Source organism: Argentina anserina, chromosome 6, assembly GCF_933775445.1.
Source record: "Argentina anserina chromosome 6, drPotAnse1.1, whole genome shotgun sequence".
Taxonomy (NCBI): domain Eukaryota; kingdom Viridiplantae; phylum Streptophyta; class Magnoliopsida; order Rosales; family Rosaceae; genus Argentina; species Argentina anserina.
In genome coordinates, this window is record NC_065877.1 from 16,555,225 (window position 1) to 16,569,314 (window position 14,090).

The 14,090-nt window shown below is 36.5% G+C and overlaps 1 protein-coding gene across 3 annotated transcripts; it reads right to left on the bottom strand.

The window, feature by feature from the left end:
• Positions 1-7,090: 7,090 nt before the first annotated feature.
• LOC126799009 (peptide methionine sulfoxide reductase A5) lies at positions 7,091-10,348 on the bottom strand. 3 transcript variants are annotated; one of them, XM_050526115.1, is made up of 6 exons: positions 10,274-10,348; positions 9,437-9,787; positions 8,927-9,039; positions 8,707-8,851; positions 7,889-8,086; positions 7,091-7,698 (listed from the first exon to the last, which is right to left on the bottom strand). In XM_050526115.1, exons 2-5 carry the CDS (start codon positions 9,749-9,751, stop codon positions 7,889-7,891), a joined length of 771 nt encoding a protein of 256 aa, XP_050382072.1. In that variant the 5' UTR covers positions 9,752-9,787; positions 10,274-10,348; the 3' UTR covers positions 7,091-7,698. The 3 variants fall into 3 exon arrangements, with proteins under 3 accessions (XP_050382072.1, XP_050382070.1, XP_050382071.1); XM_050526113.1 differs by having other exon boundaries at positions 7,691-8,086; XM_050526114.1 differs by having other exon boundaries at positions 7,691-8,086; positions 9,437-9,806; positions 10,274-10,342.
• Between the last annotated feature and the right edge of the window lie 3,742 nt (positions 10,349-14,090).

A 14,090-nucleotide genomic window follows, 5' to 3' on the forward strand; every position in this document is an offset into this window, starting at 1 on the left:
TGTCATTTCCAACCTAAAGCGGAAGCTGACTGTGACTAAATCTAAAAGGACACCTGCTACTTCTCCTAAAGCACCTATTTCTACTCATGGAAATGAACATGTTGTTGCTAATGACTCAATGAGAACAAGTGATAGCTCAGTCACTGAAAAGAAGGGTAAGCGTGGCATCAACACAATGCATCGAATTGTGAGGCGAAAATTTTTGGTCGTTAGGAAGACTGTGGAGTTCAATGACAAAGGACAACCCCATGGAAAGGTTGCAAAAGAGATGCAATCTTATATAGGGGTGTTAGCGCGCACCAAGATTCCAATTACTATTCCGTCATGGAAGAAAGTGGATCCTGAGTCAAAAAATAAGCTTTGGGAATCAGTTGAGGTTTGACAATGTGCTTTTGTTTGAGATATATATTTTTAATGTAATTAAACATATTTATTTTTTAGCATACTCACCTCTGATGCATTGTAATGCAGTTGGCATTTGTGCTTGGTCCAGAAAGCAAAAAAATGGTGTTATCATCTGCATCATGTAAGTGGAGGGAATTCGAGTCTAGATTGACGAGTCAATTTATTCTTCCCTTCAAAGAAGACAGGTTACTATTATTCTCACCCCCTGCGGAGTACAACTTCATTGAGTTGGCAGACTGGAAAACATTTGTATCTTCTAGGGTATCAAAGGATTGGGAGGTAAGTTAATTGTTTCTACAATGTCAATGAAGATATAGATCTATATAAATAATGATGAACATTAGTTGCATATTTAATGTATGTCTTGTAGATTTGACATAATGAGCAAAGTGAGAGACGGGCATTGTGTGAGTATCCTCATCGTATGTCACGATTAGGATATGCTGGTTTGGAAGATAAATTGGTCAGTATTTATCTATTTATTTTTTACAAAAAATTGGTTGGTACTTAGTATAGTTTAGCAAATTGAGATTATCACAATTATTTTCATTGTAAATTAAAGTTATTGAACTATCCTCTTTTCTTTTAAGTTGGAAACAATGGATCCTAAGGATATCGATCATGCTACATTGTGAAAGAAACCGCGTGAGGATAGATCTGGAAACATCCCTAATGAAAAGACAAAACAATTGGGAGACAAAATTGTAAGTTAAGCACATACTACTTTTACTTTGCAGATTTCCAGATGTAATAGTAGTATATGTACAATTTCAGTCACTATATTTTCATATGAACTTCAAATTAATGGGCTATGTGATATCAGATTGTGTTATATCCTCAAATAGTAAACTTACCAGGTTGTGAGAAAAATGAATAAAAATAGTATTGAACATGATGATAAACATGTTAAATTTACCCTTGAGTTGCTATAATATGTGTTCCTTCATTTCTCACTAACATGTTATATTTGGAAATGTGCTTTTGTGCTACTGATTGGTTTTTGCTGTTAAGGATGAATTAAAGAAACAAGTTAGTGATGGAATATTGGAAGTAGAAGGTAGTAATGATGTGTTGACTATGGCATTGGAAACATCTGAGCATGGCGGCAGAGTTAGAGGAGTAGGAGGTTACGTAACCCAACTGTTTATTTCAACCTACCTAGATGCCGAAGAATGAATGTTAATGAGGTTGTTAGACATAGTGTCCAAAAGATGCTTGATGAGGAGAGAGGGGAAAGAGAGAAGGTTATGGCAGACCTAAACAAATTTTGGGCTGACATGTTTGCAGAATTGGAGGCAAGCCTAAAACCAAACTCCCAACCAAATGGTTCTATCCTTCCCCAAGTTCAGCATGATCCCCAAAATTTTGGGATTGCGTCTGAGAGGGGTGGATGTTCATCTCTAAAGGGGAACAACATAGAAGATTATGACGAGCAGTTTTTTTGGTGTTCATGAGGATGGCAATGGAGAAGAAAGCCAAAACTCAAAAGTATATGTTGACTACTCCAAATAGTTAAAACTCAGTAGGTATCACGACTTGGTATAACCTGACATTTACTAATATGATGTTTGTTTTCTCTTGAAGGGAAAACTATGCAAGTTAGTTGTCGACTTGGTTCATAATATAGTAGCGCGTGGTACTTTTCTAGAAATTGATGCAACCAACCCAACCATTCATGGTGTTCCTTTAGAAATCAAGTTACATGTTTTTCCCTTCATCTTTTATTTTGTAGTATGTTTATGGAGACCATTCTTTCTGAATTTGAAATATCATAGGTACTTATACGATGTGGTTGAAGCGCTAGAAATGATGGGCACTATTACTTTTGTGGATCATGCTGTAATGTCTGCTCCATGGTGAGGGACAAGTTTTGTAAGATCTCGTAACTTATCAGACCGATTCAAAGAAGCACAAAATTATAAAATGTTCTTTATACCTTACAACTCCGGGTAAGAAAAAGAGAAGTTTGATTTATTTATTCACAATACTAATCACTAGTTAGATATGAAATTTATTACCACAAAACTTTTGTTCCAGTCAAGGAGACAATCTATTTTGCTGATTCATTTTATCATAGTATAATTGATTATGAATAGAAACATGTTGTGAACGAGTAAGTTATTTCTTGTTTGACATTGAAATTTTGAGATACAGTTTTTTTATTTTTCCCTTGGCATTTCTGTTAGTTTATTGAAGATTATGTGTAGTTCATATTTGTTATTTTCTTTTGAAGTGCCATTAGTGTATTCAACCGACAAATAAATAGGCAAGGACGTAAAACTCCAAACTGGAAAATTCTGAAGGTATATCTAATTTGTAATATGCATCAACCTTCTTATTAAATGATAATTATATAGTTTGATTTTGGGGTATTACTAGATTATTGTTGCACATGTTGTAGGGTGCTCCAAAATAACCTACTAACAAAGAATGTGGCTATTATGTGATGCGCTTTATGAGGGACCTGATCTTTGATGATATGCAAGCTAAACTTGCAGAGGTATATACACACACAATATGTGGTTGTCAGATTTTTGTTGGCATGGTTATTTAGTAGCTTCAATTGGCATGAATTAGCTATTCAGCTTGATGAATGTTCTTTTGAAATTTTTATTAGATTAGTCATTGAGTATTTGATTCATATGCAATGGTCTCTTATCAGTGGTAGCTAAGCCTTATGCAAAATTTGTAGGAATACAACTGAACTAGTCTTTTCATTCACAAATGAACATGAGTATACCTTTTTGATTTAGCAGATTGATGGCTACTACAATTTAGGCTTTAATATTTATTGAAGTTTTTTTTTCTTGTTTTTTCTTAGTGGGAAGAAAATGTGGAGACCACATATGTTCAAGAAGAAATTGATGAAGTCCGTGATGAGTGGGCAGAGTTTGTAAGCGACAAGTATCTATAGACTTTTCAAATACATATCGATCTCTATGCTTGACATGCGTACTGAAACTTATTTCATTTGTTGCAATAGTTAATTACATTTTTCTTTACTTGGGAGCTAGATACTTTTATGACAGCTAGCTAGAATGTTATAAGTTTTTCTGACAATTGTGATGTTTACCAGAAAATTTCAACTGTGAAGTGATTCTTTGAAGTATGTGGTTGATATATATATATATATTTTGTAATTTTAATTTAATTTTTAGAATTAATGCTGTAGTAGATCCTAGTTGAATAAATTGGTTGTCTCTCTGTATAGTAGACAACGGATTTATTCTAGACATCATTGTAATTTACTATTTAAATTGTTACCAACAACAACGTTATCAGTTAAAAATGATGTAATAGCTTCTCAAAGCTAACGTTTCTTATGAGAAATTGTTGTATAATGTTGTTCTCAACATTTTTAAACTAAAAACCAATGTCTAAAGTCCATAAAATCAATAGTATTTTGGTTGGAACCATTGCGTATGAAATTTCTCTAAGATTGCAAGTAATGCATATGATATATTACCACATCGATTAACAAGTAAAAACCGTTATTGTTTAAGTACATACACAATGATGGTGTTTCTCATAACGGTATGTGCTATGTCTAACTACAACAATTTATAAGTAAAATCCGTTGTAATTGTTCATGCTTAACATCAGATTAAACCCGTTGTGGAGTGACATGTAAAAACACAACACTCACCTAGATAACGGAAAATTAATTTTTCATACAACGGTGCGAGATCGTTATCTATTTAGGAATTTGTACTAGTGTATGAATACTAGATTTTGAATAATAAGATTTACAATGACATTTTTTTTAGGGAAATGGAATCTACTTCAATGGAAAAGTCGTCCATAACGGCCGAAGCTTTACAACCGGTAGTCATACAGGAGAACAAACTCTAATACAAATCATAAGTTTGGTCAAGCGGGAGAATAAACTCATATTCTAGCCTACACTAGACTAGTAACTATGCTCAATAGCAAGCAAACATAAATTAACCCGTTAGTATATCCGCCAAGGACCTCAATTGGTGTACATCAATACTAGTCATTGAGTTAACTCATGCGCTAACTAAAGAGCAAATGAACAGGACCGAGACCCGCTACACTACTACACGCACAAAAGAGAGTAATTGAAGAAAAAAAGAAAAAGATATAAAAGCATATGACTAAGCCCAGGCCCAGCAATCTATGACCACGAGTTGCATGTCGCCCAAGACGCTGCCATCAGAGGAACCACACTCCTTGCACCGGTCAACTCCCCACTGTCGTCAGTTACCCCTGCGCCAAAAACTAGCAGCAACCATCATCGTTGTCCGTCGAATTCATCAGCCACCATGAGGATCTTGCAAGAATCATTGCAGATCGAACAACGGAGAACCACCCCAAATGAAAAAAAAAACCAATTAAGAATGGATCGTTGCCTTGGTCTCCCCATCGCAATGCCACCTCTCTTCACCATCCCTCCCCAAACAACTCAGATCATTAGTGGCGAACCTAGGATCCGAATGGAGGGTGGACTTGAATTTTGGCCCAAGGCCAAATTTTTTTTCAATTATAGTTTTACAACCATATTGAGTATATGAACTTCAAATAAACAGGAATGAGTCCTTAAATATAAAAATTGAAGGATATTTGAACATCAAAGACAATTAGAAAACCCAACAAAATTTTATTTGTAATTTCAGATTCAATATAGGGGAATTCTTAAGTTTTTTATATGATTTAAGAAAAAGAAAACTATATATTAATAGAAATAGTGGAAAGGAATTAGAACAACAAAAGTATAGCAGATTAGCAATACATTAAGTATGCGTATATTTTATATTTTGAAGTCCAATGGCTGGTTTTTTTTTACCACCACAAATCTGGGTGGACTTGAGTCCACTCTCTCATGTACTTAGGTCCGTCCCTGCAGATCACCGCTCGTGTCTGACAAGAAGGCAACCAAACCCATAGCTACACCCCGGGACCGCCCCTTGAAAAAAAACCTCCAAACAATCGTGCCCCTACATCGGCCTAGCAGGATAGATCACTGCCCAGCCACCATCGCTTCCTGTCCGACGACAACGTCGGAAGACGTGCCATCAGACGGAATAAGAAAACCAAGATTTGAGGGTTTACGTTTTTGCTCCGAGTAACCCGGTTGGAAAAAAGTGAGGGTATTAGTTTACCAGTGAATTGATTTACAACGAATTATCAAGGATTCAATATCATGAATATCTCCTAAACATAAAAGAAGATATAATCGTGATAGATACAAATAAGAAAGGTTAGAGTAACTGATTTAGAACAGTGAAACCTAACTACGCTTTTCCATTGACAAATGCTTTAGCCTTCTCTGATGTCAGACGTTCTCTCTACTCGGCTGCGGCCCCAACTGGTTTTCTCTGGTAACGGACCCACCTCCGAGTCTCTTGAATTTCGATGCCGTTATCGTCGAGATTCTTTCATGGCTACCGGCCAAGTCTTAACTCTTCAGAGAAAACATGGCGTGCCACTACAAAAAATATCAACAAAAACACATATCATATGTGGCCTTTGATCATGTGGCATTTCCCTAAAACCAACAAAACCCTCCATAAATGTGGCCTCATTTGGTATGGCTGTTTGGTAAACGATGCTCTACATTGAGTACTAAATCGACGCGATGAGGATGATAGGGTGATTGCTTCCAAGTTAGTGTCATTTGATTCCGATGAGAAATTTCATGTGACTGCTTCACCATTATCTTCTGATCCTATAGACAGATGTACTTCGGTTGCAAGAGCAGGAATCCTATAGAAATTGTTTAGCCTTATATTATGGACACTCAACCAGTTCTGGACTTCTGGGTTATTCTGTGGATGATGGAGGAATACGGAGTCGAGAAATCCTGGATTGAAGTTATCAGAATTCCGAAAGAGGAATATGTATGGACCTGGACATCATGATCGGCTCGTGAAGCCTTTATTCATTTCTAGTGATGGTGCAACTTTGATCAAAGTGAGGGATAAATTGGCTGATCGATGGTTTTAGCAGCTTCTTGACATTATATAATCCGAAGGATAATGTATGGAGGAATGCAACTTTATGTCTGAAGCAATAACTTCTGTTGAAACTTTAGTTTCCCCATTAACAGGCACCGGCATGTGAATCAAACATTAAGAGATGCTGAAGAGGTACTTGGGATGACACCGAGGGATTTTTTTTTAAAAAAATTTATATAATACCTAGTTACCTACCCTAGCAAAACTAGTTGGTAAGATGATTAGGAATTTCAATTGGCTTCGATATTGTACACTGTTTTATGCTTGTGAGCATAACAAGAATGCAACTAAAGATTACCTACTTAAACCAATTATATCGGGTAAAATAAGAATTGCTTAACATATGGCAATACGATTAAGTTGAACTTTATACTAAGAATTGAACTAGTTTTTTCGATTAGAAGAAAGAATTGAACTAGTTACTAGTGAACATTGGGTAATTCTCAAAGTCACAACCCACAACCAACCAGAAAGAATCATCTTCTACTGGATAGATTAGGGACTTTAATCATGCATCTCTTTCTGTAATATATTTTCATCTCTAGTCGGTAACTTTAATTTGTATACGTGTCTAAACAAATTTGTGGGAAGAAACTCTTCTTCCAGAGATTCTTGTTGGCGATTGGTGGCCGCGCTGCTAATCAACAACCACCACGGGCTCTCCCATTAACTTAAGGTTAGTTGGCAAAGTTGCAAGTTTTGTTTCTGGCAACCTTGACCCCTAGTCTTGAATCAGTGGCTTGTTTTCTTTGCATGCAAGAGAAGAGCTTACCACACCCACCATTAACATCTAGCCCCCTTCACTCCTTCCGTCTTCAGATATGACTATTGACAAAAAATGTCTTCCACAAATAGACCCTGTTCTTTTGAATCTGTTTAGTTGACAACCAAATTGCCACATTGACAAACAACTCCGGCACCAATGCCTTTCAGCTGGCCTTCCCATCGGGTACCTCCCTCTACTCTTGGTTTGGCCCATCTCCAAGAGAGGAGAATCAGAGCTCCGAAGCTTTCAACTTTCTCCAACAATTAGTCATAAAAGAGGTATTGACAATCATCTACTGGGCGACATCATATAGTTGAGTTTCAATTTTAAGTTCTAAGGGATTCGGGTGTTTGGGGAGATTCAGCCCCGCCAAGGCATTTGTTTCCAGTTCATCTTTGGCCCCATTTTAATCAGTGTTACATCAACAACTGCCCTTTTGAAATTGTTTCAGAGTCCTGCGGTGGTGAACAGCAGGTAACCAAGGCAAACTTCAACTGATCTCCACTATATGTTGTTATTGGGTGCATGAAGCTTGCGTGCCCGATTTAACTGCAGTGCATACCCGAATTTTAGTACTTCATGTATATTGTAGATCCCTATATGGATACATACTGACAACCCTGAATGGGCAAAGAACACTAGTGAATTGCATTTCCTATTCTATAGATAGGGGTCTGGAGAAACAGTTAAATAAGGAAATTAATGGTGCACAAATAAAACTTTCTACTGTAAAGATCACCTAGAAAGTACTCAAAATTGGCCATCCTTTTTTAATAATGTCGTTGATTCTTATATCAATCTTCGTCTGGATATTGGGAGGGCATAGCTCTGCTGCATAGCTATTCAGTTTTGCTGCCAAATGCGACCTCTCTAGTTCCTCTTCAGGCAGGTTTCCCATTAGTTGAAGAAGGAAGGGCCTACGCTTCAGCTCAAACTTCTGCATGTTAAAAATGATAGGAGGTAGGTCTGTCATTCAGCAATTTGGGATTACAAAGTGGAGGTAGGTCTGACTTGTTTTGTACAACTAAGCTCCCAATTTCTCAAAAAAAAAAGTCTGGACTTGTAAAAGAAACAACTAAGCTCCCAGTTTCCAAATAACGCAAAGAATCCATTTCCAGATACTAGACTACTTGTTTCCAGCAGAAAACATACAAGACTGATTTTAATTTGGCACATCTATTTCTCTTAGTGACATAGCAGCACCTTGAAGAATGGAAGTTGAATATGAAAGTCCACATGCCATACATACCATGCTATTATCTGTCTTTTAATTTCTTTTTAGATCCCAAGCATGATCTAATACGCCAGGAGAAAAAACAAAAGTACACCCTGCCAGACCCAATAATTTGACACATCTATTCTCTTAGTGAACCTTTGGAAATTGAGAATTTTAGTTCACCTTTGGAACCTACATCAAACCACCTCCCCCCAACCCCCAAAAAAAAAACCACACACAAAAAGAAAAGCGAGCTGATGATACAAGCAATGTTTAGAGTAAACAATGTGACAAAAAATTCCCTAGAGATGGAGCAGAAAATCATAGGATCTTGATCGTACCTGATGTTCAGGCTCAGCAGGATAAAATGGTCCAAGTGGTTGGATTTGAGTAGTGACAATGCTGCTCTTTGACTTAGTTTGCTCACGCTCTTTGCTTATAGAAGCCAATCTAGATTCTTCAGTTCCATTTGTAAAAATGATAGATCTGGTTACATAACTAGAGGCCATGAGTTGGCTATGCAGTGATGAATATGTTATGTGTTGTCAATCGAACTTTTACCTGTAATGGTTACCTACATCAGGACCTTGCCCAAACACTTGTCTATAATCATGACTAGACCAGAAAACCTCTAAAAGTTGCCTGTAGCTGATTAGCCTATCATCATATACCACCTGCAAATCATATACAGAACATAGTAAAAAACCCAATTACAATAGTCACCGATACACTCAAACATATATAGGTAGCAATTTTATAAAAAACTAGGAATGTACACATAAATCACATGAAATGAAAAGCAAGTGAAAATTTATACACGCACAATTAATCTGTAGCCCCATACTTTGATCATATTGAAAAAGAGAACGATACGAATAAAATATATCAGATTTTGCACAAGATCAAATAAATGATGCTATTTGGTGGAAATCTTAGAACTATCCAGATGCAATTTCCCATTTAGAACACAATGTTGAGATATGGATTCTATTTACTTCCGGCTTAGATGCATAGGTGAATGTAGAAAATTGGAAAACAAAATCAATCAATCAAATAAAAAAGTGAGACCACCTGCAATGATTCGGCGTGATCCCCAGGACTTCTGTACTCGGGATTGGTTTTGGATCCACCAGCATAACCAACAGTGGTCTGAAGAACCCCATTCAAGCACCCAAACACGGCCTCAGACCTCCAAAAGCTACCCAGAGCAAAAACTGCTGATTTCAAAGACGGGCTGGTAGCTGGGTGGCTCCCCCCTAGCCTTGTAGTTTCAGTGATCTGATCCGGGATACGGATGCACACGCCTTTCTCAGCCACTAAAATGGTCATAACCACCAGCGTTGTTAATACACGACGAAGGGAAATGTTGCAGCAAATAATAGCCATTGGCTTTGTCCAGTGAGCGGATCCTGGAATGAAAACCTGGGTGGGGCTAAAACATCTTAGGAAAACCAAAAGAACAAAAGAAAAAATAAATAAATTCAATAGTGAGCTTTGAGCATCACCCTGGAATTGTATATTCAATATTAAAACAAACCAAGCTACATTTCTGACAAGTAAAGGACATATAATGGTGCAACGCAATATATATTGAACCGAGTCCTGATTTTGTTTATCATACAATTTCTTAAAGATTCAAAATTTGTGATCACTACATCATGATTCTGGGAGCTGGTTTCAAGCTTTCAGCATTAATACTTGGCATGGCAATGGAGAAATGAGCAATCAGGAAAAAACGGAACAGCTAATTCAGCTGAATCCTGATTTTGTTAATCCTAAAGCCGAAATAGATAAGGGCCATGGTTCTGGTTCAATCATTAGAGGCAAAGAATGCATACGCTATTTACAAACTAGACCAAATGGAATAGAAGAGTCAAGGAGAAAGGGAATTGAAATAGAGAAGCTTACAGTTGCGGAGATTGGCCCGGAATTGGAAGAAGCAAGGCAGGGGGTCTAGCTTTTAAGCTCTGCAGTTGTATAAAGTGGGGGATCCACTCTCGGTAGATCGATAGAAATAATTTATAAGAACTCCGAGGCTTGGTTTTTAACATTTCGACACATTTTTAATTTTTTACTACTTACCGTTTTTTTTTGGCGATTATTGTCACTTTAGAATGAATAACTTTATTCAAATGTAATGAATTATATGATAAAAAAATGTAATGAATAAAAATATGGGAATCCATAACCATTTGATTTAGTGGCATAAGTATCTGCTCGCAAGTGAGAGGTCGTATAAATTCGACTCACAACAGACTCGTCGTAGAATATTAATTATCGTATTAAATAAAAAACATATGAATGATTACTGATAGTACAGATTCTAATGACAAAAACCAACTATCTAGAAATGCATGTGTCAAGGGGACACTTATATGTGTCTCAGAGTCAACCCTCTAAGGGGCAAGTCAAACCAAGTGAACACGGGCAATGAAGTAGAGCAAAGAGAATGAGATACAGACCTGAAAAAGTCCTGATTTTGTTGTGTTTATGGGCTAACTTCATAGTCAGACTAGTTCCAACGTGTAACAATTGTCCCGCATTTCCTAACTCTGCTCGTATCTGATGCGGAAAGTATGAACACAATAGTAGGAGATTCGGTCAAATGTCGAAACACTATGTGAGCTAAACTAGAAACCTCTAGTGATAAGTTAGAATTTACATGCATGTTTACTAACCAGAAAAGGGAATGACTCCATAGGGAGTGGCTCACATTCCCCCTTAAAATGCATGTTTACTAACTTATTAGGGAATGATTTTGTGTGTTTCCCACAATAATTTCAAGAATGACTCCCTCATTTTCATTCCGGTAGGAGGACTAAGTATTGATTCTTGATCATGGGAGAATCAAATTTTTATTCCAAAACTATTCTCATCATTTATGGATAATCCAAAAATACCCTTATAAATACACATAATTCTCATTCTGGATTCTGATTCCTACATATTAGTAAACACATAGAAGAGAATCAATCCTAATAATGAATCATAATCCATATTACAAGTAAACACAAGTAAGGGAATAACTCCTCTCTCCCATTCTTTCTCTCTCTTATTCCTTGTCAATCCCATTACAATTAGTAAACGTGCATGTACACAACTCTTATGAACTATAAGGATCAAAAGAAATCCCATTATAGTAATTTCTCTACTGTCAATTTAATGAAGACAATAATGCTTATGGAACTGTTATGTACAAATACTTTCAATTGCCACTTACTTTATATATTTGATTATAAACGAAGGGAAAAATAGGTCTAATTTAAAGTACTTAACTAATTATAAATCTTCTATTGATAAAGTAAGAATGATAATAATGCTTATGGAACTGTTATGTACAAATACTTTCAATTGCCACTTACTTTATATATTTGATTATAAACGAAGGGAAAAATAGGTCTAATTTAAAGTAATTAACTAATTATAAATCTTCTATTGATAAAGTAAGAATGATAGTTGACATGTTAACTGGTTAAATTTTTGAACTACTCAAATTGACCAAGATTTATTAAACTCTACTTCTCTTAATCTATTGTTAAATGGATATGATGGTAAATTACACATGCTAAATCCAAAACAAAAACACCCTAAGTAGAGAGATTGAGCGGGGGAGGAAAGGGAAAACAAATTTGGGTAGTTTCATGCACTATCTCTACAACATAAGAGAACTGTCACGGGATATATCACTAAAGAGAGTTGATCGTCTTCTTTATTCTAAAATTTTAGTTTGGTCCCAACTGAAGTAAAAAAAGCAAACGCGTGAGAGCCACCTTTCTGCTCGCACATCGCGCGTGCATGAAGGCTAGTTCTTTGTAATCGCAAAATAGCCCCACGTATGTAGCTAATTAATTGTTTCTTGTTACAGAAGATTGTAATATGCATCAAATAAGGAGAAACATCATCTTTATTCATTGATAAGGAGACCTTACATATAGGCATTACATTGAGTATCTCGTTGAATAAGGGATTATATATCATTCCTTATCTAGACTAACCTATACTAATTAAGAAAAGATACACCGGAAGATTACGAAGAGTAATTCTCCTACAACACTCCTCCTTGTATCGCGATCCTAATGTGTCATGGTGCATAACCGTTGCCTCGGTAAAAATCTTGCCAAGCAAAACAAAAACCCCTTAGGTAAAATTAAAAACTTGGTCGAAGGGAAAAAGAGCACAACGCACCAACTACAATTGAAGATAGCATGTGGAATAGACTCCTCCTGAAGTCTGCAAAACAACTCCCCCTGATCGGTAACTCAATCTTGGAGTTTAGATAGATAGCGTATACGAACGCTCTTCACATTCTTCAATAGCAATGGGTCAATGATTTGAATATCAAATATCGCCAAACATTCTTAAATCAAACATGTACATTTATCTATACATGGATCAAAAGAAAGAGAATTGCATAACAACTCAAAACAAGAGTTTGCAATAAAAAAACAGAGTCACGCGTGGTATTCTTTCACACACTTAAACAGTCATAACTTCTTCGATACAATAGGTATGGATGAACTGTAAAAGTTCTAGAAAGTAGACACCCATGGATTTTAGTGATATATGGTTCACAACCTAGTTCGTTTTGAGCTGATCACAAATCTCGGTCGATGTTGACTCAGCTGCAGTTTCTGGACAGATCTGTCCTCTTTACTAAAACAACTATAACATACTCAATATAATAGATATTGTCAAATGGTTGGTGTTGCTGGAAAGTAGACACATAGAGATTTCCAATGATACCAAATTTACCATTTTCCAACAAGTGAGCTACCATATAGGTCACGTGGAATTGGACCTACGAATCTGGGCAGATTCTGACATCTCTTCATTAAAGTGTCTTTTGTGTCGGGATATAGGATTTGATGTCATAACATGCTGTGATCAAGCATTAACATATGTGTGAGCGCACTCAGCCATCATCTTGGCCTTATGAGTTTAATCTGAATGAGGTGTCGAGTCATGTATATTACAACAAGTACATGCATACACATATCGTACTTAAATGTGGAGAGTTTCATCTCTTAAGACTTATCATCACTCATACGGCGAAAACACGTTTTTTATGAATTAACTGATTCATTGAATACTTGTAGATATTATTTTAACGTCCTTGTTGCCTTTAGCCAACCGATGAACAACATCATCAATAATGGTCATCACTTTCGAGACCTAGTATTCTCAAGATCATTTCATTCATAAGGTACAACTGCATGCAATATTGCATATATCCAAACAATTATGGGTAAATTACTTACGTGTAATGAGGGCCCTAGCTATAAGCTCCAACTGTTTAATTGTCGCTCCTGCTCATCCATTCATGCATAATGAACATGGGGTTACGGGGATGTCCAATCCCGACTATGCAATAAAAAGTCTTCGAAGTGAATTCTCCTGCATTGTCAGGGTGGTGAGCCCTGAGTTTTGAGCAAGGAGCTTCGGAAAGCAGCATTTGACTCTTAGTTCAACAAGAGTCCATCACACTTCATTTTATTATCCCTACCTTAATCAAGTTATCGTACTCTGTGGTCTGGAGGCACTTGAATTAGGAGAAAACCAATCCATTTTAGGATCTTTATCTCCATCTCTTAACTTAGTCCTAACAGAGATGATATGTGACCACAACTTGAAAATTCAGTTGTTTTGGAAACTACCTAACTGACAAGGTATTATGAGAACAAATGTATAACGATAGGATTTACATTTACGGTGTTGGCATTACCTG

Excerpts from the sequence above, each read along its gene's own strand:
- LOC126799009 (XM_050526115.1), bottom strand. The coding sequence starts at position 9,751 with ATGGCTATTATTTGCTGCAACATTTCCCTTCGTCGTGTATTAACAACG. Across the intron at positions 9,040-9,436 it reads ATCACGCCGAATCATTGCAG|GTGGTATATGATGATAGGCT; the intron begins GTGGTCTCACTT and ends TATGATTTGCAG. Across the intron at positions 8,087-8,706 it reads CTGCTGAGCCTGAACATCAG|AAGTTTGAGCTGAAGCGTAG; the intron begins GTACGATCAAGA and ends TTTAACATGCAG.